Source organism: Larus michahellis, chromosome 4, assembly GCF_964199755.1.
Source record: "Larus michahellis chromosome 4, bLarMic1.1, whole genome shotgun sequence".
Lineage (NCBI taxonomy): Eukaryota > Metazoa > Chordata > Aves > Charadriiformes > Laridae > Larus > Larus michahellis.
Genome location: NC_133899.1, coordinates 14,767,257 through 14,792,426, shown reverse-complemented (window position 1 = coordinate 14,792,426; position 25,170 = coordinate 14,767,257). Strand labels below are relative to the sequence as shown.

The following is a 25,170-nucleotide window of genomic DNA, read 5'->3' as shown; positions in this document are numbered from 1 at the left end:
TTTCCCCTTTCCGGACTGCATGCTGTACTTCTGAAAAGCTTGGAGAAATGAACTGCCAGGGAAGCCCAGCCAGCCAAGCAGTTCTGGCAGGATGCAGCTGAGTGCTCCTACGCAAGTTGCCTATATCCAGGCATTAGACAAGAGATTGTCCATAAGCAGGACTCTCATCCAAACGAAATGAATGCGTGTGGAGTGGTGACAAAGGCTCAAGTCCTCTGGTGGAAACTGGAAAAAGTTTCTTGCCCCTCAAGATTAGCCTCAAATTAGCATTACTTTTGCTTTGCAGTTGTAGTAGTTTAAAAAAAAAATTGACCCCTCTTGAGCACACTCCAGCGGGTCAGTTGTGCATGGATTCTCTGGGGATGTTGAGCACCATCTCTGAGCTTCCCCTACAGCCTCTCCTTTCCTCCTCAGAGAGGTTAAGCTACAAACAATAGCAGGACAAAGCCTGAGAAGGAAACAGAGAGACCCCAGTTTATTTTAGTTGCCTAAAAAGACAAAGCTAAAAGAAATGAAGTTGTTCTGTAATGGAAAAGAAAAACTTGAAATATACCACACCTTTTGTATCTTCTGTTTAAAAATCAACATTCTGAACCCAATTTAAATCAATTTTTCAAAGCAATTCTATTTCTCTACTTCTTTTTGCCTAGGAATTCCTGTCCATTAGAAGATTCTTAATTTATATCGTTATACTATTAATTGTTATCTTGCAAAAGCACACAATACAGTGACCTGTAGTAAATGTAATTTTATAAGGTGATTCAGTAAAAGTAGGACAGAACATGAATAGAAAAAAAAGATCTTCAGTAAGTGACTTATTGCATAAAAAGTAGCAAATTTATGACAAATATTTACTTACTAGATTTTCAAAGGCAAAATTAAGATTCTTACTCATAGATTTGTTAACTGTATAACATACATAGTACACTGTCCTTTGTGTGTGTAAAAGGTTCAGAATGTTTATTTCTTGCAGAAACTGTTAATGCCAGCACTGCACCATGAAAAACAGTTGAGTATTCACAGGCACGCACACTTATACACACAAATCAAAAGTTTCTAAAATAACATTGCTCTAATTTACACACTTACCAGACAACCTGTGACCCTCTGTGGCCAACAGAGAAACAAAATAAAGTTATCATGAAGAAAAAGTATATTCTTCTGTATCAGAGCATTCAAATACTTCAACTTAGTGCAGAAAGATGACTGAACGGAATAAACAGCATGAAAATGTCAAAGCATCAGTACCTACAAAATATATCCTTTTACATGTTTGAAACTTTACTAGCAGAAATAAATTCAAGCAGCCAGAGTAGACTTGATGAAACAAAAAGGTGAAATGAATTCAACGTTCAAGAAAATTGGCAAAAATTAAAGTTTTATGCCTTGAAATATTCCTTAGAAGTAGTCCTACTACAAGTAGGAAAAAATATTTAAAGGAACACTCAAAATCCAAGTTTTTCACATACTCTTCATTAATCCCTTATCAGCTCTACATAGTTTATGTTTTGTTTGAGTGTCTACAGCATTCTTCTGGACAAATCCTGTAGTAAGTTATGTTTCATTAGCATCACAATTCAATCAAAAGCAAGAAACAGATAGGACAAACATGTAGCTAGCTGCTCCTTCCGTGTGGTTTTGTAGCAAGACCGTAACGCAGTGGAAGCTATTTTTAGAATAGCTAAAAAAAGCCCATCTATACTCTTTTCCAAAATCTATTTGATAGTCCATTTCAGCAAGACAAAAATCTGCCATGGAAAGATATTTGCAAGTATATATTTAAAATAGGTTTTAAAACAGATAAAAATGACAGCAGCAAGACTCTGCAACACTTAAACATAAAAGAATGACATATGCAAATAGTAGTCTGGAGTTCTCAGTTTGTACGTTGGCATTCAAAACAAACGGAATGAGGACATTAGTTTCAAATACTATTTTTCATAAGTATCTCACCTCATTGTAACCACACAGTGCGAGTTGTTTTTTTTTTTTAGGTAAATAAGTACATATGCTAGGAAAGAATATACAAAAAAAAAAAAGTATTTTGTGGATTTAGTATTTCTTCAGCTGTATAGCAGTATAACAACCCTATGCAAAATTTAAATAGCGTACACGGTAGTTCAGATGTTCAGATTTTCTTCCTCAACAAATGAAGTACGCCCATTATTTCCTTACAGCAGAATGGATTGCTGCAAGTCAATAACTACTTCAAAATCACTAAAAAACCAAACAGATAAGAAATCAAACTGTTGCTTCCTGCATTAATATATTTAATGTCTGATAAGAGAACATTGAAAATCCTTATCCTGAGTCAAATTAAATCCCTGTTTGTCTTCAGATATTGCACTGACTGAATACACAATATCCGTATTTTGAATCAAAAATGAATCCCCTTTCATTTTCTACCACTTACAGGTTCCAGAGTAATATGATTTCACCATTCTTCAAGTTGAAGAATTACTAAGAAAGATAGTCATTTCCTTTCAAAGTATTAGAGAACAGGAAGAAACCTGAAACAGCCCAACAACTGATAACAGAGATATCAATTACTAGTGTAGAACTACGGTAATAAACAGACAAGCTATTTCTGACTTAGCTAAGACATGGAAACTCAAAAGAAAACATTATCCAGCAGATGAAACTCAAAAACATACAACAATTCCAGGAAAAATTTACAATTTAATTATCTCTTCTAAGCAGAATATAAAAATGAAGGAAATTAAGGGAAGTTCTCTGAGGTAAGCTATTAGCAGTGTAAATACTTATGTATATACAACCTCTGGAGGCTGAGAACATTATGTCATCGTGATGTTAAAGTACTTTCCCATCCACTTCATTTTTATTCCAGTTTTACTCGAGATTAGCATTAATTGCTCTTCAGGGAAGAGCTATAAACTGCCTAGATGTTTAGATTTAAAGCTGCAGCCAACATTTTGAAACCCGGCTCCCAAATTCATATACAGAAGCTTTGAAAACGAACACCTCCTTGAAGATGGCTGCAATTGCAGATATTAAAGAAAAACAGGCATCAGAATGGAACTGTGGACCTAGGCTATGGATAAAGATTTGCATATCTCAACAAGGATTCATTATTCAAATTTCTCAAAGTACAGAATTTTTAAAAAAAAACAACCAAACACCCCCCCCCCCGAAGTTTAATCACAAACAAATGGAAGCAACATGGCAAGAATTTTATTTCCAACATTTTACATGTCAGAAGAACAAAAGAAAATGTTTACTTGCATAATTAAATCAGCACAGATCAAACAAACAAACAAACAAAAACCTGTGAATACCAGATTTCTTTCCAGATTTGACGAGAATAAAAACTGACCACGGTCCTTTAACATGACACTAGTTCTGGATGTAATCCAACACTTGAGACATGAAAAAGTTCTGGATCTCAGATCACAGCACCTTTCATTACCCAATATTACTATGGACAATAACATCTTCACTTTACAGAAGTCACTGGGATCAATGAGGATTTTATTTCTTCATGTAGCAAAGTTTAAGAAATGATACCACATAAACAAATCATATCCTCCCAACATCACATTTCCTTTCCCTTGAGACTTCTCCTGCAATCTCTCCTGAGCTCAGACTTAACACAGTACTGTATTAATCCAACACTGTTGGACACAATACAGTTTATTCTAATAGTTTTCTGCCATGAAATACATCTGCTTTTAAGTTCGAACTCATGTAGTTGAGCAAGGGGATCTCAGAAAATTATTTTCAGAAGCACTTCTACTGGAAGGAAAATTCACTTCTCACATACATAAATATCTGAACTCTGATTCCATGAACGTAACATGTACCAACTGTGCTGTTGCTGGTGGGGTTTTTTAATCCCCACACACAGGATGAAACTGATCTCATAGCTGACCCTCCTTCGAGCAAGAGGCAGGAGTAGATGACCTCTTACCATCCCTTCCAAACTGAACTGTTCTATTATTCAATGAAAACATGGTAAGGAAACCCCAGGAGGGGGGCTGTGGGAGGAAGAAGAAAAAGGTATTAAGGTATTTCTCTGTCTGAATAAAAATTAGAAGTAAACACAAAGCACAACGTGTTACCTAGGTTAAGTGATGATAGCAGCACAGGTAAAAATAAGTAAAACCTTGTAATAGTTTCATTTAAACAGTTTTAAAGTGACCAAACTTTTCAACTACCATTTATCAAGAAAAATCATGTGTTAGACTGTGCAGCTAATTCAATTAGAATTTCATGGAAAAAGAAAAAATATGTATCAATTTATTCTGTCCTTTCTCTACTTCCTAATTATTTGAAGTGATTTCTCTCTACAGTGTGTTATACTTAATGGAAATTACTGATTTCAGGATTTACAGTAACTAATAACACACAGAAGTTACTGAATATCAGAAATAAAACAGACCACGATGCCAGTATACAGGAGCTTCACATAAAGAAAAAAAACACCAAAATACCAAGGTCTACCACAGAAGCCTTGTCAACGCTACAAGCAAGGCGGGAAACCATGCAGGATATTCAAGGCAGTCATTGCCATTTCTGAGAACTCAAAACAATAGCTCTTAAAACTAATAAAAATGTTTATTTTGCGTCATAGCAACAGGAATATCAAGTATCAATATAACAGTTAGGAAAGAGTATTTTTTTTTTATTACAATGTCAACACTTCACATGTCCTTTGACATTAAGAAAGGCAAAAGAGAAATGCCACAGGCAGGGTTGGGCCATTCAAGTGACTCAGTGGTAGCAAGTGACAGCTGAAATCCCCTTACCGGTAACTCTCATTAGCACTTGCACCACTTCTGTGTTCCAGCACAGACTAAACAAGAGTCCCATACAGTTCTCCCCAGATCAGCTAGCTTCACACAAAGACACATTTGTTCCACTCCCTTTTCAAAATATATTGAGCTAAAACAGTAATGGTCTTGACAACTTCATATAGTCTACCTTCTAAAGAGAAGCTGTGCCAGGGGGCTCTATTTTGCTTCCATTGGAACAATGGCTTATTGGAAATTTTACTTTTTTTTCCTCTAAATCAGTCACATTGGGGGTTTTTAGGAGTTAAATGTTAACACAATTCTTAGTGCACCTTTCACATGAACATCATCTTAAAAGAGAAATTTCAGTTCAGAGATTGTTAAACTGAGAAATACTTACTAGAACACAAAACACAAATAAAATTGGAAGATCTGAGCAGTAGATTTCAATCTAAGTAGATTCCAATTTTCAGAAATTTTCACTGAAAGAGCTCAAATTTTTAGGTTCTACTGTACAGTGCTAAAAAATTGCTGGCACAAAACACTGCATGAAACACAAAACACACAATTATTTTTTGTTGAGTTAAATAGCCACAAACAAAAACAATACACAGAACTGCACACTTACCAAATTTTAAAAAAGCATGCGCAGAGGAGGTTCTGTCATCATCCAAATTGGCCATTTCAAATTGGTGCAGCTAATCACAAACGTCTCAGGCTAAGCTACAGCAATTTTCAAAACTGTTTAGTAAATGTTAAAGGCAACCAGCATTAAATTAAGTGAAAGCAGTATTAGTGGAGTTATTAACATGACAGAGTGCACAGCACAAAGGGTAGTGAAGTTTCATCAAATTTTTATGTTTCCTTCTTCTACTCTAAAAATTGGGTTTATTTTGCTTTTACTTCCACAAAATAGAGTAAAATGACACAGTCTATACAAAGTCCATCTTTTGACATTAGACAGTAGCTACTGTTGTCAAGTAGTTGCTACTAATGTCAAGAGGTGCTGAATAAAATCTATTTATTTCAAGATTAAATAAAAATACTGATTTAACTAGTGCATACCAAAAAAGCGTTAAGTAATAGTAAGCACGGGTAGCTAAAATTCTGCTTATGCATAGTGCTGCTTTTATCCCATGTGAAATTTACACTAGGATGTTTCTTGCAGTCATATATATTGCTTATGGTACTGAATATCTCAGTTACTTGAAGTAAAACTTCTTCCAGTTCCAGTAAAATGAGAAATACTGTTTCTAACTATGATAACAATTTTTCCCAAATTTTAAAGAAGTTTATATCTTTTCTAGTAACCAAAATGTCAGGGGTTACAGACTGGCCAACTACTGAATATCCTTATAATCTGCTCCTAACTGTTAATTATCACAGTAGCAACAAATGAAACAGTATTTTATTGCTCAAGGAAGGGAAAGAAAAAATTCTCAACAAAATTTGTTTTACTGGCAAAAATGTAATTCATAATTTAATATACATAAACATGAAGAGATGGATTACCTCACACAGGATAGGGCCTTAAATGATACTCTGCTGTCAACTATAAAACATGATCACTCATGCAATTCGTGCACGTAAGTCTATACTCCATGTTTACTATATCTTACTGCAAGCATCATACTAAAAAAAAAAAAACCAAAGCAAACAGTACTGTTTGTAAACTGGGACTCGAGCATAGTCCTCAGCCAATTCAGAACAGTATGGGCGAGTTTCAGCCACTTTTCAATGACTGTATCGACCATGTCTTTTCCTGACAGTGCCAGAAGGGAAGTATAAATGCTCTGAAGTTATACAAATTTCAACATACTTCTAAAGATGCAAGAGTAATTTAGAGAGAAACAAAGACATGATTTTCATATTTAGGTAAGAACATTACCTGAAAGATTATATATAAAATTTGATTTTTAAATCAACTCTTTTATCAGAAAAGCATTTCAACTAAAATAATCTCAATTTTTTTTCAGTAAATAATTTTCTTCAGTTACTATATAAATGACAAAATCTCTACGAACAGGAAAAGAAGGAAGTGAACTTCAATAATAATCCATCACTACTGAAGACACTTTCTGATACATTTAACAAAAACGTCGAAGGCAGCAGCAGTTAGGAAAAGCATTTCAAATCTTCCAAATGCCTTCTGCAGTCACAGGGCCTGGTTCTACATGGGAAGCCCAAAGTTAGCACGCTGCCTTGTGACTCAGGAGTCACATACTCCAAACATGCAGGTTCCAGACTTTATTTTATGGAGCTCTACAGCTACGTTTATAGCTCAATTTTCAGATAACAGTACCGTGTAATCACAATTGTCCACAAAGTAACAACTGATTACTGGATAGTCTTAATCATGGTATTTTGCAAATTAATACTATACATAAGTAGAATTTTTAAAGCCACATGAATCAGACCAGTCTTTAATCAATTAGCTCTCTGTATGAGAGCCCTCATAAAGCCCTGTTTTCTTTTCACACTGTCTGATCAGTCATTACCACAATAGAACCAATCAAATATGCAAACAAGGAAATACTGATTTGAGTTTTACAAGCACATATGACACGTAATAAACACCCCAGGGATCATTTGGAAAACTGCTTCCACTAGAACATTAACAATTAGAGCCCTACTAAGACTGCATTTTATTTAAAAAAAAAAAATAGTAATTAAAATTCGAGTTTTTTGAATTTTGGAAATTTATGCCAACTAGGTAAGCATCCTCCTTTCATTTAGGCCAGAACGTAGCTGCGGTCTTGGTTCAGAACAAGAAGTTCCCACGTTAAAAAAAAAAAAAAAAAAAATTATCTTTACCCAAGGCAAAGCCTGGCAAAAGCCGGTCCTTTAGCCTAAAGCGCCTGCAATTCTAGAACGCCTCATCTGCCCGGCAGCGGCGCGAAGCCGCAGCAGCACCACCAGGCGCGGCTCCCTTTTACAGCCCCGCTACCAAACGCCACCTGTGAAATCATCCGAAACTCTCACCCCGCCCGGGACACCCGTGCTGCAGCTCCGCCACGGGGCCCTGCTACACCGGGGATCCCGCCTGCCCCGTACGGCTGCCCTGGGGGGCGTCTCACAGCCTTAGGCCGTGCGACGCCCCCCAGAGCAGCCGTACAGGGCCCAGCAGGGGCCCACCGGGGCAAGCGGGCCAGGACAGCAGTGAGGGACTCGCCAAGCTGCGGGGGAGGCGAAAACAGCCACAGGGAATATGTGGGACAAGAGCTCGGGTCGGGTGAGGGGAGGGAGGGGAGGGAGGGAAGAGCAGCAAGGGGGCGGTTAGTGCTGAGGGGGCCCCGGGGCTCCCCTCAGGGCAAGCCAAGAGGTCAGACCTGAACGTTTACAGCGAGCCCGCAGCTCCAGCATCTTCCAGCTCACATCAGCCATATGGGCCGCCGCCGGGGACGTTGCCGCCGCCGCCATGGCGATAAGGACCCGCCGCTCCCCTCGCTCCGCTCCGGCCGGGACAGCGGCTCCCGCCTCAGCGCAGGCGGGCGCCGATCTCCGCTCGGTTACCCATGGCAGCCGTAAAGAGCCTCGGCGCGGGCCATCACGCCGTTGTCGCAAAGCCGCCGGGTCAATCCCGGAAGCGAGGCGGAGGTTGTGGCGGGCACACCCCGGCGCTGCCGTAAGTGATGCGGGAGGGGGCGGCGGCGCTGCAGGATGGCGGGCGGCCGCCGCGGGCTCTGCCTGTGCCTGCTGCTGGCCCTGGCGGCGCCCGGCCGGGCCCTCCAGAACGTTACCGCGCAGCTCTTCGGGGTGGAGGCCTACGGGACCCTGGCGGCTTTCGGTGACTTTAACTCGGACAAGCAGACGGACCTGTTCGTGCTGCGCGGTGGTGAGCGCGGCGGGGACGGGAGCGGGCTGCCGGCCCTACTGGGGGTGGGGGCGCAGCTAGCCGGGTCCCGCCGTGGGGGTCCCCGGGCAGCATTTAGGGGTCTTTCCAGCCGGCGTTGGGAGCGCCGGTGGCCCGGGCGCGTTCCCGGTTACCTGTTGGGATGAGCGGGGACCGGGCAGGCCGGCGGCGACCCGCGGTGGGAGACGGGCCTCCGCCGGGCCACCCTGCCCGGCTCCCTCCCTCCCTGCCGGGGTGTGCTGGGGAGGGCACCGGCTGCCGGTGCGAGAGCTGCTTTCTCCGTTGTTGGCGGGAAGGGAAAGGCTTTCCTGGTGGGAATGGCCCCGCGGGGAGAGGGACTCGATGGTCCCCCTGGGTGTCTCATGGGTCCCTTCCCGTGGGACCATCGAGATGCCCTCTGGTCCTGGGCACCTCACCCGGCTTGTCCCTGCCCGGCCTGCGGCGCTCGGGGCCTGCGGTGCTGCTGAGGGCCCCCACTACGGTCAAGTGGACACCACCACTACGGTCAAGATTAAAACTGACATCCCCTTCACTACTGAAGTATTTTCTGTGTGGAAAAAGATAATTGTAACTTGCACTAAAATGTGGCTTCATATAGGGCAAGAAATATTTTTCTTTAAAGATTAATTTATGGTTGTGAAATAATCTAAAGACTGCCCTACAGAGTGAGTGGTCACAAGTTGTTTTTTCGCTCCCGCTTTCACAATATTTTGGGAAACAGGGATGAATGTTTCACAGTTGTAAAGAGGACAAATTGGATGTTATCCTACCTTGAACATGATGTTAAAGCGGAAGGCTAGATAAATTTGTTCCCCACAGCTGTCATCTGCCATGAGTTTCTGTTTGGGCTTCAGATACAGGGGGACCCCAAATAAGAGCTTATTTTGAGTGGTCGTTGTTATTTGCAGATGTTAATCTTGGCTTATTTTATTCGCTTGAAGCTACACATAAAGATAATAAATTTATTCTCAAATTCACCTTTTTTATTCCTTCAATCTCAGAAATGTTTCTATAAGTAGCTTGGGTAAAGCATGAGTGAATTTCCCATCTAGTTGAGATACTTAAGCGCGTGGCTTCTTGAAAATGCTCCACTGGCTTATCTACTGGAAAAATGGCCTGAAAGATTAGATTTAAAATGAGCTTCGATGATAAGAGATTTAATTTTTACCTTCTTATGTTTCAGATGAATGCATATAAAAATGTGAATAGTTAAAAGTTTTAGAGATGAGACTTACGGTTTCTTCTTTGCTTCTGCACAGCTCTAGTTTTCCTGCTTGATACTCTCTGTAAAAATGAGCCAGACATAACATACTTGAAAACATTATTTTCATAATTTAAGTCTTGACAAAAAGTACCTTGAAAAATTCACAGAATACCTTCTAAACAAAAAGTAATAGCCAGTTCTAAATAGAATTCTAAGTAGCAGAATAAATGGTAGCCAATTCTAAGTAGTACCGAAGCACTGGAGATCATACTGGACTTTGAGGAATAGTGATCTGGTAAAGAAGCCTAGTCTCTAATAATCCTGACCCTTAATAAGAAAACTGGGATGATGTCTTGGGCCTTTTGCTGGATTTATGTTACTGTTCCAATTTTGAATTACTTTATGAGAGTTATGTTTCATGTGTTCGGATACTGGAAAGAAAAATCAGTTTGTACTCGGAGCTTTGTAAGAGAGTAAAGTAGCTAAACACAGGAGGTGAGCTACATCCAAAAGCATCTTGCTGCAAAAGCAATTCAAAATTACCAGTGGACCCTGGGTTTAGTCTGACACTAAAATATATGAATAAATGGAGTTGTGCATATGCTTATCAGTTTTGTACGTGTATGCATACAACAGGGCTAAGCAGGGAAGCTCGTGCTGTTTGCCTGTTTAACCTACCACCAGCTGGTTGTGTTTGATGCCTCTTCTAATAGTACAGGGCAGTGAGTGATCCTTCCCATGTTCACCTTCTACGTTTCACTGGGAATTTTGAAAACTTTTGTGGTATCCTCACTCAGATGTTCAAACTGAAGACTTCTAATCTATGTAGTTGTTGTTTGTACAGAAACTATTCCCTTTTTTCACCCTCCTGTGTATTTTTTTTTCCTTCTGTATTCTTTTGAGATGAGAGGACAAGAACAGCAGACAGCATCAAGGACGTGTGCACTGTGGATTGATATAGTGGCATAGTGATTTTATTTTCTGTTCATCTAATAATTTCCAGTAGTCAGTTTGTTTTGACTATTGATGAGCACTGAGCTGAATTTTTTGCAAATCTTATCTTTAGTGACCATAAAATCTCATTTCTGAGTGATATAATTGACTTGGAACCTCGTATGTGTAAAAACACATTTGCTTCTTCATCATCATCATTACTGTACCACGTAGATGATAAAAAGGCAGGTGAAAGTCTATAGTGTGAAATCAGAATTACAAGTTTTAGCAGTCACCCACAGCTTTATTATCAAAAGCTTAAGCAGCCAGCAGGCTTCTTCATCTTACTGTGTGCCAACTCTTTCAATCATCTGTGAACATGTAGTGCAGCCCAGGCTCTATTAGCTTGCCAGGCAGGGCTGCACTAGTTGTCCCTACCCATTTTGACAGGTTTTGTTTTCATTTACTGGTTTGTTGGCATATTCTCCTTGGCAAATATGTTTATGGGAGTTATCTTTTTTTTTTTCATAGCCAGGAAGCATGCATTCTGCTATTTCACAGCTGTGAACTTTGTCACAGAATGATGCTCTTGAAATATACTGTGGTAGCTCAGGTTTGGAGCCGCAGAATTATTTTCGATTAGGTAACCTAGTTCTTGCAGTTTGGGATGCTACAGGTGAATTTCTGGGAGAATGCAGAAAACACATATAATAAAGAATGAATAAAAAAATTTTTTTTTTATCAGCTATGAACTATTATTTTACTTGCACAAGTAAGAGCGTGTGTATTGTGGTTTACTGAGAAAATACATTTCATTGTTCAGGTCTATCTTATTTTTCTTCCCTGCATTGCAATTATTTGTGCAACACAAAATATGGGAATTTATTTAGTTTTTCATGAAATCATTAAATGATAGTGGCTTGTATCATTGCCTCTTAATGAGGAAATGCTGCAAGGAACCAGGTTATGTCTGTGAGGTTCACTTAAAGTGCTTTTGTCAGCTGACTTGGGAAGCAGCATCAGATCCTGCTATGGCAGAGACAGTATTAAAAGAATTCGTGTGAGTTAGCTTTTAAGCTTTAATTATTTGTGTGGAACTGATGCCTACTGCTTTTCCACATGTAATGTTTCCTAACTCGTTATAGGAAACTTTATTTTAAGCGATGTGATAACAATAGCAGAGAGAAAGTCTAACACTGAGCCCCAAAGAAGATTCTTGATAGTTAGCATCCCTTTGAGATGCAATTAGATTTATAGGTTGTATTGAAGAAGTGCTCCTTTTGCTTCCTTTGGAATGAGGAGGAGGTAGTTGTATGGGAAGTCTTTCAAAGTTTTTGCTACTCTGAGGAATGACTATTTGTGGCATAGCTTTTTAAATGTTGTTTTTGTATATAAACCATTTGCAATCCTCCCCTATTATTCATCGTCTTACTTGCTTTTGCAGGAAATGAGTTGATTATCTTTTTGGCTGACCAAAAGGAACCCTACTTTAAGCCCCGTGTTAAGTTACCAATGAAGTAAGTATTGACATGCGATGGTGAAACAATGTAAGCGGCCGATTTTCTTGGAAGTGCACCTCTGCGGTCGGTGGGAACATGACTAGAATTGTCTGTGCTGTTGCTGTTTGGCTGTGGTGGTCAGCTTGCCCTTAGACCTCCAGTTCTTTGACCAGCTTCCTGATTAATTTCCTGATATGTTTTGGTTTGGATTTTGTGGGTCAGATCGGAATTTGTGGAGATGAGTTTTGTCGTTTGTGTTGTTACCTAATAGGTGTGACTTCCCACCCTCTTATGGAATTTCTGTGCTTTGTTTTTTTTGTCCTCTAATTAGTATTAAAAATGCCCATGTTTTGGAACATTTTTGCAGTTGACTTATTTTTTCAGGACTTCATTTCCTCGTAAAGCAAACTATCATTCCATATCTTAGGTTAAGTCTTTTTGGGAGGTAGTATTTGTCTCTGTCCCAAGACATGTTTTCAGGGAAATTCTTCTAGTTGCTAACGGAATCCAGCCAATATCATCCTCTTTAGAAAGAGATATGGAGAATTGGTGTTCTGATATTTCTGTACAGCGATCTGTTCCTTTCTAAAGTTTAAATGTGGCTTTAAAAAAAAAGCATCAATTTTTAATAAATGTAAAACAAGCTGTGTGTTTATGTACATGTATATGTATAGTTTTAACCATAATAGTATTACTGGATATGTTATTGCTTATGAAGAATACTTACTAATAGTATTATGTCTATTAAAAGTTAAATTGCTGTTATAGCTCAGCTTCATCTTCTATTGTTCTATGTATTTGTATCTTTTGTTATTCCCTCCAGTCTTGGAAGGAGCTTGTTCTAGTGCATTGGAAATTATCTGCTTTTAATTCTTAACAGAATGATCCATGTTTGTGTAAAGCAGAGTCTCTGGGCAGGTAACCAAGTAAAAAAAGATCGAAAGAACAAATGTAGGGAGGAGTGGTAAGATGTGGCAGAAGATGGGAGGAGATGACGTTGTCTTTAAAAAGATTTAACTATCTGTCTGACTCCTGCTGAAGTTCCTCTTGTTGCTTTGTGCTCTTGCTCTTGGAACGCAACCAAAAGATCCTGCTCTCTGAAACACTGGATCTACAGCAAATGGAAGGGATTTAATGAAGTCTAGATAGCACTAACAAACAAGATACGGCTGAAGAATGCCTGTTAGCTGAAGTTTAGAGTTAAAAATGTCATCCTTTCTTGGAGGAAGACAGGCTGCAGAATGCTTGATTTAAAGTTACTTCTGCAATAGATAAGGACTTTAAAACTAGGTTGTTGAAGGAAAATATTGTATTGGACCAACTATTAATAATTGGGACTAAAAGACAAGCCTTTGAACACACAAATATTTTGAATTTTCATGCACACGTTTGTACAATTATTTGCATGTAGTTGTTTTGTGTTTTTTTTACTTCTAGATCACTCAGTGTTACCATAACCAGTGTAGTTCCTGGAGATTATGATGGTGATTCACAAATGGATGTCCTCCTGACTACTCGGGCACAAAATTACGGCAGAGATGAACTTTCAGTGTTTATTTTCTGGGGGCACAACCAAACATTGGGTGAGTTGCTGAGACTGCTTATTAATAAGATTGTTAGACTTTTCAATAATTCAAAGTATTGTCAGAAAGTTATAACTTGTTTTAAAGTGTAGTGATTGTTTTTACAACTAAAATAGGGATTAGCAGCTATTCATCTTTGCACCCATATACTATCTTGCTGTTAAACTGCATTCGGTAATTAATGAAAGAGAAGAAAGCTAAATCTCTTACTTTATATCATGCAAGAGACATAACCAGACAATATTACAGTTTGACAGTAACCCACTACCTGAAGATCTACTTCTCATGGCTTCCCCATTATGGGTATCAGCTTCACAAAGATGATCTCAAAAGATTTACCTTGAATTTAAAATGTGCTCAGAATCTGTTACAAAGTGTAGTACATAAACTTTGAAAGTATCACACCTAAACTTACCAGCAGTAATATAACACTTTTATTTCTATTAAACCAGTGATACACTGAAGTAGGTTTTAGGAAAGAAGTTTCTAGAGTCTCTGTCATTGGAAGTTCTCAAGAACTTTAGAATCAAGTTTTCAAGAATCGTTTAGTGGTGTTCTAGGTACAGCTGATTCTGTCTTAGGGTAAAGTTATGGACTATGTGACTTCTTGAAGTCTCTTCTGTTTTCTGTTGACCTTGCTAGGAAAGGGTTTTGCAAAGAGTTTAGGGTTTGAAGACAGACAGAAAAGCGAAAGAAGATACTCTTAAGTCCAGAAAAACTGCTGAAGAGTAATCACTATTATAAACAACTGTGTTATAGAATAGTTACAGGTGAGGCACGTGATGACCTTAGATACCATTGCTTCTGGCTTTAATCAGAGGTGAAACAGGTGAGTGCCAGGTGACCAGAAAGTGCACTGGATCAAGCGTTAAGAGAATAGGAATCTGTAGTATTGGGACGAATGTGAAGGATTTGGATTAATTTATGCTGTCTTGCTTCTGAATAAACAAGTATTGGGAGAGGCACAAATAAGCTTATGGGGCTTAGAAAAGGAGTCAGAGGTTAAAAATTCCAGCAATGGTTGATATGTAGTGAGGCTACTGGGAAGGTATGTGGTGCCTCCTTGGGTAATGGAAGTGTGACAAGTCAATAGGAGGGTACCGTCATATGAAATGTGGAAGCTGTAAAGACAAACATTAGGGAGAGAGGAAGGAAACGGGGATGATGTGTCAAGGAGTTTGGATTACAAGTAAAAGTGAAGAGTGAGAGATGATAATCAGATTAGGATTTAAAATCCTCACTCCCCATATAGGCAGTTTACCTCTAATTTTATTTGAAACAGTCAGTGTATATGAATAAGAATGTTTTTTACAGTGCAAAACATTAAACAGAGGTCTTATGCACAATGTTAAAGTTTTAGAGTGTCTTCATCCCAACTGTTTCTGATTTCTTGTGTCTATGTGACTGCAGTCATATATAGAAACAGGTTTCACTACGGTCTATTTAGAACAATTTGTTGAAGAGTTTAGTGGAGAGAGAAGAAGCTTCAGCACCTTTCCTGCATAATTTCAGGAAGCCATTTAGTTGTTTATGCTCAGTGGTGGCTGATTTTTTTAATCATAAAATTGATGGTTGTATATTAATAGAAGAATTATATCTAAGTTAAAAATTTAAATGTCATGACATATTGGTAATTTAATCAAATGAATATTTTCTGTTTTCAGATCTTAACCATAAAACTATGTTAAATAAGACGTTTCATGATGAGCCTCTAGTAATGGAGTAAGTATGACCTACTTCTTTAGAAAACAACATTTATAATGGTGACTAAGAGCAACTTAAATATATTTTAATGCTGAAATTTGAAACACGTGATCTTTATCTTTTAAGAACAGGGTGGTTTGTGTAATGTCAACTGGTCTAACAAAAGATGATGAAACATAAGTCATCTTTACAAATCTTGTATATTGTATCGTCCTGGCAATAGCAACTAAAAAAAAAAAAAAAAAAAAACATTAAAAAAGCTTTTTCTTTTTTTTTTATTTCAGTGCTCTGTTTTGTACAGAAAAACAGCCGTTTTTTTTTTTTTTTTGGTGAATTTTGTAAAACAAAAAGCTCACTGGCTTATCAGACTGAGCAAATATCCCTTTCATGGTGCACTTCCCTTTGTGTGAAATGCTGAACAAAAGAGACGGGGGGGAATATAGCTGGAAAATCAAATGCATGGCATAATGTAAAGTACTGAAAGAAGCGTACTACTACTAGCAGCTCAGACAAGAGCCAAAATTCAGAAAAGACTACACATCTGAAAATTCTTCATTGCTTGTTGGGAAAATGCTAACCAAATACAGGCTAATTTAAGAACAGTTAGTTTCAATTCCTATAATGACTAAGGCAATATTGAAATTGTTTTGCATTTTCAGCTTTAATGGAGACTTGATTCCTGACGTCTTTGGTGTCACGAGTGATTCAAGTAAGCCACAGATATTGATAGGCAGGTAAGCTAAGGGTTTGTTTATTAGCATGAATTTCGATAATTTATTCATTGTGTATCCACTCTGTTCTTATTAAAGAGGCATAAGACTCACGTCTGATGAACTGTGCAAATATATGAATCTTCTCTCATTTCAGTGTGTATCTTTAAACATTCCATAACAATCTGCATCTAATTTTTAAAGTGTTATTTTATAGAGCAAGTAGTTGTTTTATAGGGGAAGTAGACATTCTATGAGAACTGAGAAAAGAAATTACTTGACATGAGAAATAGGATAATTGTTTCTTGGAACAATTATAGTCTCCTTTGTTTAGTGCGCTGTTATATTTATTATTGTCTGTATTATGGAGTTCTGTGCTGTACAAAAACACAAACCAAAGTTCTTAAGCTACATTTCATCTAATAGATGAAGTGACAGATCTGTTAGCTTATGTGACAGATCTTATAATATCAGGGATGGTAAAAGGAAAATGTGCAAGAGTTTGGGTTAAACTTTAAAAAAAAAAATGCAGCTGTCATTTATCTAGGAAATTAATTGTAATGGGAAGGTTAGGCAACATGGGAAATCAAAAGCACAGGAAATGCAAAGTGTAAGGGTATTAAGCTATAAATTAATGTAAATATTTGGTATGCTTATTGGGGGAGGAGATTCATAAAGAAACAAGGCAGAGGTGACTTTAGCAATAGAAGTGTGGGTGCAAGTGGTGTTCTCCGTGTCGCATCTGTTGTGTTAAGGAGCGGCTAAGGCCACTCTTCAGCAAATAAAAGTTGACTGAAGTCTTATGAGATTGCACTAAAGGGGACTAAGTTTCATTATTAAAGTTTCTGCTAGTCCTGCAATTTCTAGAGTGAGACTTCCTAGCAAAATACTGGGATAAAAAAGATTATTTTAATGGCATATTTAACTGGTAAGTAAGGTCTATGCAAAGGATTTTTTGTTTGATTGTTTTGGGTATGAATACTGAAATCAAAGCATAACGGAGCAGTGGATTTCTACTCAGAAGAGCCGAGAAGAAAAAATTAAGTAGCAATGTCTCTAATATTGGACAAGATGCCAAAGAACTTTAAAGCTATCTTTTGAAAATTAGTTGTAAGTTATTTGTTAAAAACACTATTGGACCTTGGAGAAGGACAGTTCATATTCTATTCAGTTTTCCTGCTAATGTTTTTGAAGATTGTAATCTCATAAAGAAAAAGAAAACTTTGACTTTTGAGGAATATTAGGATTGTGTATTCAAGGACACAAATTGGTGTGACTCTGAGTTAGTGAAAGTTTCATTATTGAACAGCATCAACTTTAAAAAAAAAAACAAAAAAAAACAAAAAAACAACGAAAAAAATGGGTGTCTGCATCTTTTCCTGTGACTTTTGTCAAACTGAACTTAGCATACATTCAGTCTTTGACTTTTGTAAGGAAGAACTTCATTGATAGTTTGGGTTTGGGCATTCTTTGAAAAAGAAAGAAGCCTCAAAAGAAGTATACGTGAATTAGAACTCTTTCCTTGATTTAGAGATTTTTCTCTCAGTTGTCAAAGAACATGCTCAGAAGATAGCAGAAATCATTTTTAGGATAAGAGTTGGATTATAAATGGCAAAATAAATACATTGTTCTTAGCTTTGTGATGATATGAGAGCCACTCTGTTGACATTTTCTTTTTGAACTATTTTCTTTTGACTGATTTCCAATGCATAATTGGGAAAATTAGGAACTGGGCTTGTATTTTCTTAGAGGACTGGACCTTTAAATCAGTTGTTAGAAGATGGAAATGTCTTCAAACTTGCTGTGTTTAAGCTTTTAAGTGGAATTTGATAGGATTGTCTTGAATGTTCTTTAGTAACATTAACATAGAAACTTGCAACTCTGTATTTCAGGAGAAATCACAGCTGGTTTATGTTTGCATACAATCAATACTTAAGTTTATTTTAAAAGAAAGAGTGTGTTAGGAAGTCTTTGCATTGCTGTGTGGCTTTCTTTAGCTATTGTTTCAAAAGACGTCTGTTACCACTGGAGAAATCAATGAGATGATTACTCTGTCTCTATGGCAACAACATATCAGCTTTCTATCCTGCGTCTCCATGGCCCTTAAGAAAGGTTTAAATAAGGCTTCCCCCCCCAGCCAATGAATTTAACAAATCTATATGTGTTGTTCCTACCTGGCTATTTTTCTTTCCTCCAAGATGATTCAGAAGTGATGTGGGGTAAATAACATTTAAATGTGTAAATGGAAACTATACCCTTCTTGGCAGTATGGTTTTGGTCACTGATCCCAACTTGAATTTTATCACCATTACTTTTATTTAAATTGATGGCTTATGGAACAGAGATTTCAAATTCACAAGGGTGTTTCTGAACACCTTGCAATGATTATGTATAGAAAAATTCTATGAGCTTTTGAAGATACGGAAAAACGGGAGAGCTTTGTTTCATTTTGTTGAAGAAAGCCTTTCAGTAGCATTAGGATACAAATAAACAGTCATTATAGCTCAAAATGAGACTGAGTGCTATAGGTAACAGCATAAGCAATGTCTTGTACATGGAAAACAGCTTTGTCATCTGCTTAGAAAAGCATTTTTCTGTTTTTAATCTAAAATGGTTTTGTGTTTATACTAGAGCTGTATAACTAACCTTCTTGGCTATCTTCAAAACTGAATACATATTAAAACCTATAGAAAACGATTATGTATTTCTTTAAGTGATTCTTTTTAACATTGCTAAGATTTATTTATGATCTCTAGGAAGTAATCAGAAGCTTTTTTTTTTTCCTTACCCTAAAATGAGTCACAGAAAAGACTGACTTTAGGAATACGTATGTAATGTCACTGGAATAAACAAAGTCATTCCGGAGAGTAGTAATGTCTCTGTCTTGCTTATGTACAGTGCCCATGGAGATTTTTCTGAGCGTATCAGCTAAGGGTTCTGAAAGTAATATGTCTGATGATTCAACAGCTGTGACTTTTGAAGGATTTGTTACATTTAAATGTGCTGCTAATAGGGAAGTTTTCTGGAAGTTCAGTCATTTTTAGAACAGAAACCAGCAGGGCATGTAGGTTTTTAAAGAAATAAATAAATAAAATTATCACCTGCTTGGGAAATGACATAATTAGCCTGTAGTCCATCATAATGTGAGAGTTTAATTCGTGTCCTGTTCGGTTGTTTGGGTTTTTTTTGTTAAGTGACTGAAAATGAAGTCCATCTACGTGCAGCAGGCATGAGCTGCTTTAACAGTATGTGATGGCCATTTTTTCTCATCTTTATTAAACCTGAAGTAGATTTAAAAGTACTGATAATAAAACTGCTTGAGGAAAGTGGGGAGGACAGCACCCAGTTTCTCAGGATTTAAGAGTTGAAGTCTAGGCACCAAATTTCACTTTGTGGGTAGTGATACTTTGTGTACAAAAAGAAAAGTTGCTTTAGACAGTTAATAAAAATCTGACGGAAGACCCTCTGCTACGAATCATCCTCTGCAGAACCTTTCAAGCAATTACTCTAGTTACTTAGTATACTGTAAGCTAAGTAGTAATTTTAGCTCAGCATTGGGTGAACATGCTTTCTGTTTCACAAGTGTTTTTTTTATAAAGGTAGGTTATCGTGATTAACAGTCCCTAAGCATTGATGAAATACATTGCTTTTCATTCTTGTCTGTAGGAACTTCTCGTGGCATGCTGCTTTGGATACTCAAAGTAAAATGTACATACCGCACTCTCATGCCTTTATAGATTTAAATAATGACTTCACTGCTGGTAAGTCATAAAAGTGTTAAATACCTTCCTAAAAATATTTATCACTAAGTATACAATGTAATGCATTGCAATTTCCTTCTAATTTTTCAGTAAATTTCATTGATGGTTGTAAAGAGCTGGTTCTGGAATGTTGTGTTCATTAATTACATGACTTTGCTACTTATGACTTTTTTATTTTTAATTATTTCATTTTAATATCTACAGCTTTAAAATTCTGGGTTTTAAAAAATAACTGCCAAAATGAATAACCCAATAACGTTTTCTACTCCTTGATGATAATTTAATTGGAAGTCATGCTTGTTCTGAATAATTTTGTGTTCACTGTTCCAGCATTGTCTCCTGTTTTTCATGACGCTGTACTATAGTATTCAGTTTGTAGCTGAATCAGAAGCACTGCTGCGTTTTCTTCATCTTGAGTCTGAAATAGTTTATATTATAGTTTATTCAGAAGAATGTTTTCAAGACTGGACTTATACTTGTTAATTTCAATATGACTTCATTCTGTTTTGTCGTAGTTAATTCTATGACTGATTTGAGAAAACAGCACAGGAGACTTTATTTTTCTATTACTATATGAGCAATCCTGTAATCTATTTATAATTCAGTGTTCACAAACAAGTACTGGAGACAGCTTTTCTTATGGGAAAGAAAAACTGTATTCTTCCTTTGATGGTGGTGACTTTTAGTTGGGGTTTTTTTGTGAAATACGCAATGTAATATAGCCTTTGATTACCACAATGAATCTATTTATCACTCACATACCTGGTTCATACCTCTAAGCACATATAAATATTGTGCTGAACTTAAATTCTTCATACACTAAATGAATTCTGAAGTGCTTTATCTTCTGCTAGATGTGCAATGTACATCAATTCATACATGGTAGCTTTGGAAAGCTTATTTTTTTTCCTATTTAGTAGCATGGGAATGAGAAAGGAAAGAATCCATAAATTTAATTAATATGCCTGTAAATGTTGGGGATTAAGTTAATTGCTTTAGTGCATAGTCAAACCTTAATATTCAGTTCTGGCACATTGCTGCATGAAGCTGTCAAGTGGAAATTCCAACTGGAAAATTAACTATACGGTTGCTTACCATAATCAGTGTCATGTAATAATCAATTCTAACACAAAATTAGTTCTATAAATCCTTTGGAATTTTGGTTTTAGTGGCATGGGCAGCATAGGTGAGCATTTGAGGTAGCATTTTAAGACGAATATATTGAAATCTAAACTCACAGGTACATAAAGGTAGGAAGTCTTAAGTTGCTTATGTTGATCAATCACAGATTGACCAATTTTTGCAAGAGTACACAAAGATTTTTATGACAGCTAACAGTCTAAAGAATAACGAGAAAGTTCCAGTTAGTGCTAGTGATATATGGAAATTCCTCTATTAAATAGAAGTGAAAGCCAGGATCTTTGTGTGGAGAGTGCTGGGAGCTATTATAGATTCACATCTATATTCATATGTCAAGATGTGGATAGAAGCTTCTAAGAAGCACTCCCCCTAGAAAGATCCGGACTTTTATTTGCTTGTAACGGCAAAGATATAACACCTCGGGCTGAAATATGTGTTATGTTACAGCAACCTGAGGAAAACTGCGAGGAAAATAAGTTATTCTGAGAAGAGAACTGGAGAAAATATTACCATAGAATTATTTTCTTTAATGTTTTTCTTCTAAGCTGGGAATGATAAATTGTTTTTTTGCTGTCCCTGTGAAAATTGGACCAACTGTGAACAAGGCATGTGTTGCTGAAAAATAATATCTTATCAGTGATATCTGATATTTCATGACTGACGTTATTCCAAGACTGCCTGCTGCCAAAATGAAAAGCCACCCATCGTCTGATCCTGTCTGCACACTTACGGCAGCTCCCCCACATCAGCTATAGTAACTGCTCAGGAACTGGGGCTGAGGGGGAGCACAATTCATTTTCACTTGAGTTATTAAGCTGATCCAACTGGCCATGCAGCTTCAGGATTGCCAGAGCCAATGTAAGCATAGAGAGAAGGCAGACTCCTATTTTAGTAGCAGCAGTTGTAGCCTGCCTTTAACCAAGCATGAAATTGCACCTTGAGTCTCATTGTGCCTCTTCAAAAAGATACCTGTTTAGCGCTCTCGCCATGTCTCCTTTAATTTGTGTTAGTCTGTGCAGAGTTGGGCAAGTGACTCATAGAAGTAGTCAGCTGATATAATTAAAAAAAAAAAAGGGGGGGGGGGGGCAAACCAAAAAACCAAGTGTAGGTAACTGTCTGTGCAGTACTGATAGTACCGTGGTTCTCAATGCACTCTGCCAAACAGGGCCAAAATAAGGTGCTGATATTACTGCAGTTTGCACACAGTGGGTCCCGTGACAGGCTCTGGACAGACCTTGCAGAAGACTCCTCAGACTTGCTGAATGCTCCTCCTTTTAGATAGCTCTGTGCCTTGCTGGCGTAGCTGGGACAGCACGGCCTGACCACACCAGCAGAGAGCGGAGTGCCGCTCGTATTGGGCTATTCTCAATGGACTCACTGGAGTCTTAGTACCTGTTGGTTGGTTCAGGTAGAGCTAGCGAAGATGAGAGGATTCTTGCGACTCAATATTCATCCACACTACCATTCTTGAGTTGCAACAAAACCTCATTAAGAATCAGTCCTGGTACACAGTAAAACCATATTAATTTGGAGGGAGGCGTTGATGAGGATGCAGGAGGGTAGTCTGTGTGCTGAAAACCTGTTGTCTGAAGGACTTAATCATGAGATTTGATGCTGTTGTAGTACTTTTTGACTGAAAAAATCATAAAATTTACTCACAGCCAATGCTACTATTCACAAATATGAAGATACAGTTGTACCTAAGATGGATGTACTGAATTTTGTGTAAAAACAAAAAACAAACCTCCAGAATGCACCATCTTTACATCTTGTCTTTTAAGGTTTTTTTAAGACCTTTTTCTAATATTCCACAATGTTTTGGGTTCTTTGTATTCTGTAACAGATGCAGCCAATTCAATGATTTTTAGCTGGGCTATTTTTGGCAACTCTATCATTATAAACAGCTTAGGTGATTTAAAGTGTGCTTGACAAAAAGAAAAAGAAGAAAAAATCCTCTGTGAGCTGAGAATCTTTTCGCTAGTTTATTGCCTAACCCTTTTTCAACATGCCAATATTAAACCCTCAAAACAGAGCTTTTAGTTGGCACACTTCTTGTGCTCTGGGTAAAATGAAGTTGAATTGTTACGATTTCATTATATGAAAACATGTTCATAAAGATGTTTTTAATCCCTAACAATGCTTCATGAAAGGCTAACTGTGTAAGGATTTTATAATCCTAAAATCCACTAACTAGAACAAAGATAATACTAATCTCTCTTGGTGAGATATAAGCTAGGCTGTTTCACATAGTAATGTTGCTGCCGTTTTTAAATAACGCATCATCATGTAGGAGTCTCAGCTTCTTAGAGTTTTTAATTCAGTAATTTTGAGTTAGGCCAGGAATTTCATATAATCCATGCAAAAATTTGCAGTATAAAACTTTAACCAAAGGGTCTACATGTGCTTTATGGATAAAGTAAATACAAAATTTTCAGGTGTCTTCTGCGTGTGCGTTAAGCATGTGTTGCTCCCAGGAGAAGTATTGAGGTCACAGAGTGGCCAAGATTGGAAGGGATGTCTGCAAATGGTCTAGTCAACTGCCTACCATTGATGTCACTGTTCATACATGCTCTGAGATAGCCTGAAAGATGAGGAGAAAATGTGGTGACCTGTGTTAGAATAGGGCTACTGGGTGTCTAGTAATACAGACTCCCACTTGTCACTAGGTCTCTTGAACAGCTAGCTTAAGAAAATAATCTTGAAGCTAATAATAATAGGCTTGTCTGAACAGATTAACGTCAGGTGTATTTTATGGAGCATGGCAGTTCAGGTGAGTGTTTCCAAAGCAGGCTCTTCCAGTAAGAGACCTGTTCTAAAAATGTCATATCCTCAAACTGAAAGATTTATACCCTGTGACTTAAGAAAAGGAGTATTTGAACAGGATTTCACTCTTTTGACTTAGAGTGAAGGAAGTAAAAAGTAACTTCTCTTTGCGTTAATCTGCTCAATTAAAAATAAATAGGAACTCAGTGTTTCTCAGAAGTGCGTTTCGGATGTGTTAGTCAAGAGATGCAGATAGTACTGTTTAATTGAATAAACACTATTCCCAATATGGTCATTATGCTGAAGATTTTACAATTGAAATACATGAACCGAACCATGGAGAAAAACTGTTATAGCTGGAAACTGAGGCCAAGAGAGGTAAACGGACTTGATAAAGACTACCCAGAAATGATTTGATAGACTCGAATGATAGAGTTGGGTACCAATAAAGATCATCTATTTAAAGCTAGACAATAGGCACACATATTTTGTTTATGCCATTGTTGATTTACATCACAGTCAGCATTTTCAGATAAACATTTTGGACCAAGTTTAAATTTAGCCTGAGTCACTAGATGAACACTGCTTAGACTGTCTGAACATAAGCTCTCATAGGTGTATCGAGAGTTGAGATTTTTATGATAGCAATTATTTTGCTGTGTCTCTCTTTTTTTTCTAATTAGTTAACTGTATTGTTTCTAATTAAAACATCTTAAAATGTAGATGTTCAGTTAGGTCTAATGTCTTTCTAAGTCAAAATTTTAGTATGTAATTAGTGGGGAGGGGGGGAAGGGTCACTAATAAACAATAAATTTTTATGAACTTAAAGTTATGAGTCTTCTACCAAGAAACCAGGCCATGGCCCTGCAAGTATTTTTAAAATGTTCAAATAACTGCCTTGGACTCCGAATCACACTGTAACTTCATACTGCACATCTGTCAATGTGTCCTTGAATGCTATGAAAAGTAGCCAATGTATTAAATGTTCTGAGCCTATGTGATTGGCTATGTGATTCCAACATTTGGAAATATTGCTTTTACAACCTGTGTTGCGTTGAACGCCAGCACATGGTGTGTATGATTGCTGATATTTCTAGAACTGTTTATATAAAATGAAGGGAAAATCATAAATTTGATTTTGGGAAAACTAAAGTGGAAAAATAATTAGTCAGAAACAGCTTGCTATAAGCTAATTGCTAGTCTCTTTACTGATTTCTGATGGTTAATTTTCTTATGTTGTTTTGCTTTGGGAATCTAGAAACCTAATGT

At 37.5% G+C, this 25,170-nt stretch overlaps 2 protein-coding genes across 13 annotated transcripts in view; one reads left to right on the top strand and one right to left on the bottom strand.

The window, feature by feature from the left end:
• The window catches only part of PHKB (phosphorylase kinase regulatory subunit beta), an 83,330-nt gene extending 75,048 nt beyond the window's left edge, over positions 1-8,282 (bottom strand). For 2 of the 12 annotated variants that reach the window (XM_074583064.1, XM_074583063.1), the window contains exons 1-2: positions 8,081-8,271; positions 5,380-5,474 (exon numbers count right to left, since the gene is read on the bottom strand). In XM_074583064.1, the coding sequence (XP_074439165.1) occupies positions 5,380-5,434 (55 nt within the window). In that variant the 5' untranslated portion in view covers positions 5,435-5,474; positions 8,081-8,271. Of the gene's footprint in view, positions 1-1,089; positions 1,108-1,953; positions 2,012-5,151; positions 5,296-5,361; positions 5,493-8,080 lie in introns of all 12 variants that reach the window. The other 10 variants (XM_074583056.1, XM_074583055.1, XM_074583066.1 and 7 more) reach the window with 9 other exon arrangements.
• Positions 8,283-8,338: 56 nt separating this feature from the next.
• The window catches only part of ITFG1 (integrin alpha FG-GAP repeat containing 1), an 86,175-nt gene continuing 69,343 nt past the window's right edge, over positions 8,339-25,170 (top strand). Inside the window, exons 1-6 of the mRNA XM_074583068.1 lie at positions 8,339-8,586; positions 12,186-12,258; positions 13,678-13,823; positions 15,488-15,545; positions 16,187-16,261; positions 19,904-19,998. Coding sequence (XP_074439169.1) covers positions 8,412-8,586; positions 12,186-12,258; positions 13,678-13,823; positions 15,488-15,545; positions 16,187-16,261; positions 19,904-19,998 — 622 coding nt within the window. The 5' untranslated portion in view covers positions 8,339-8,411. The remainder of the gene's footprint in view (positions 8,587-12,185; positions 12,259-13,677; positions 13,824-15,487; positions 15,546-16,186; positions 16,262-19,903; positions 19,999-25,170) is intronic.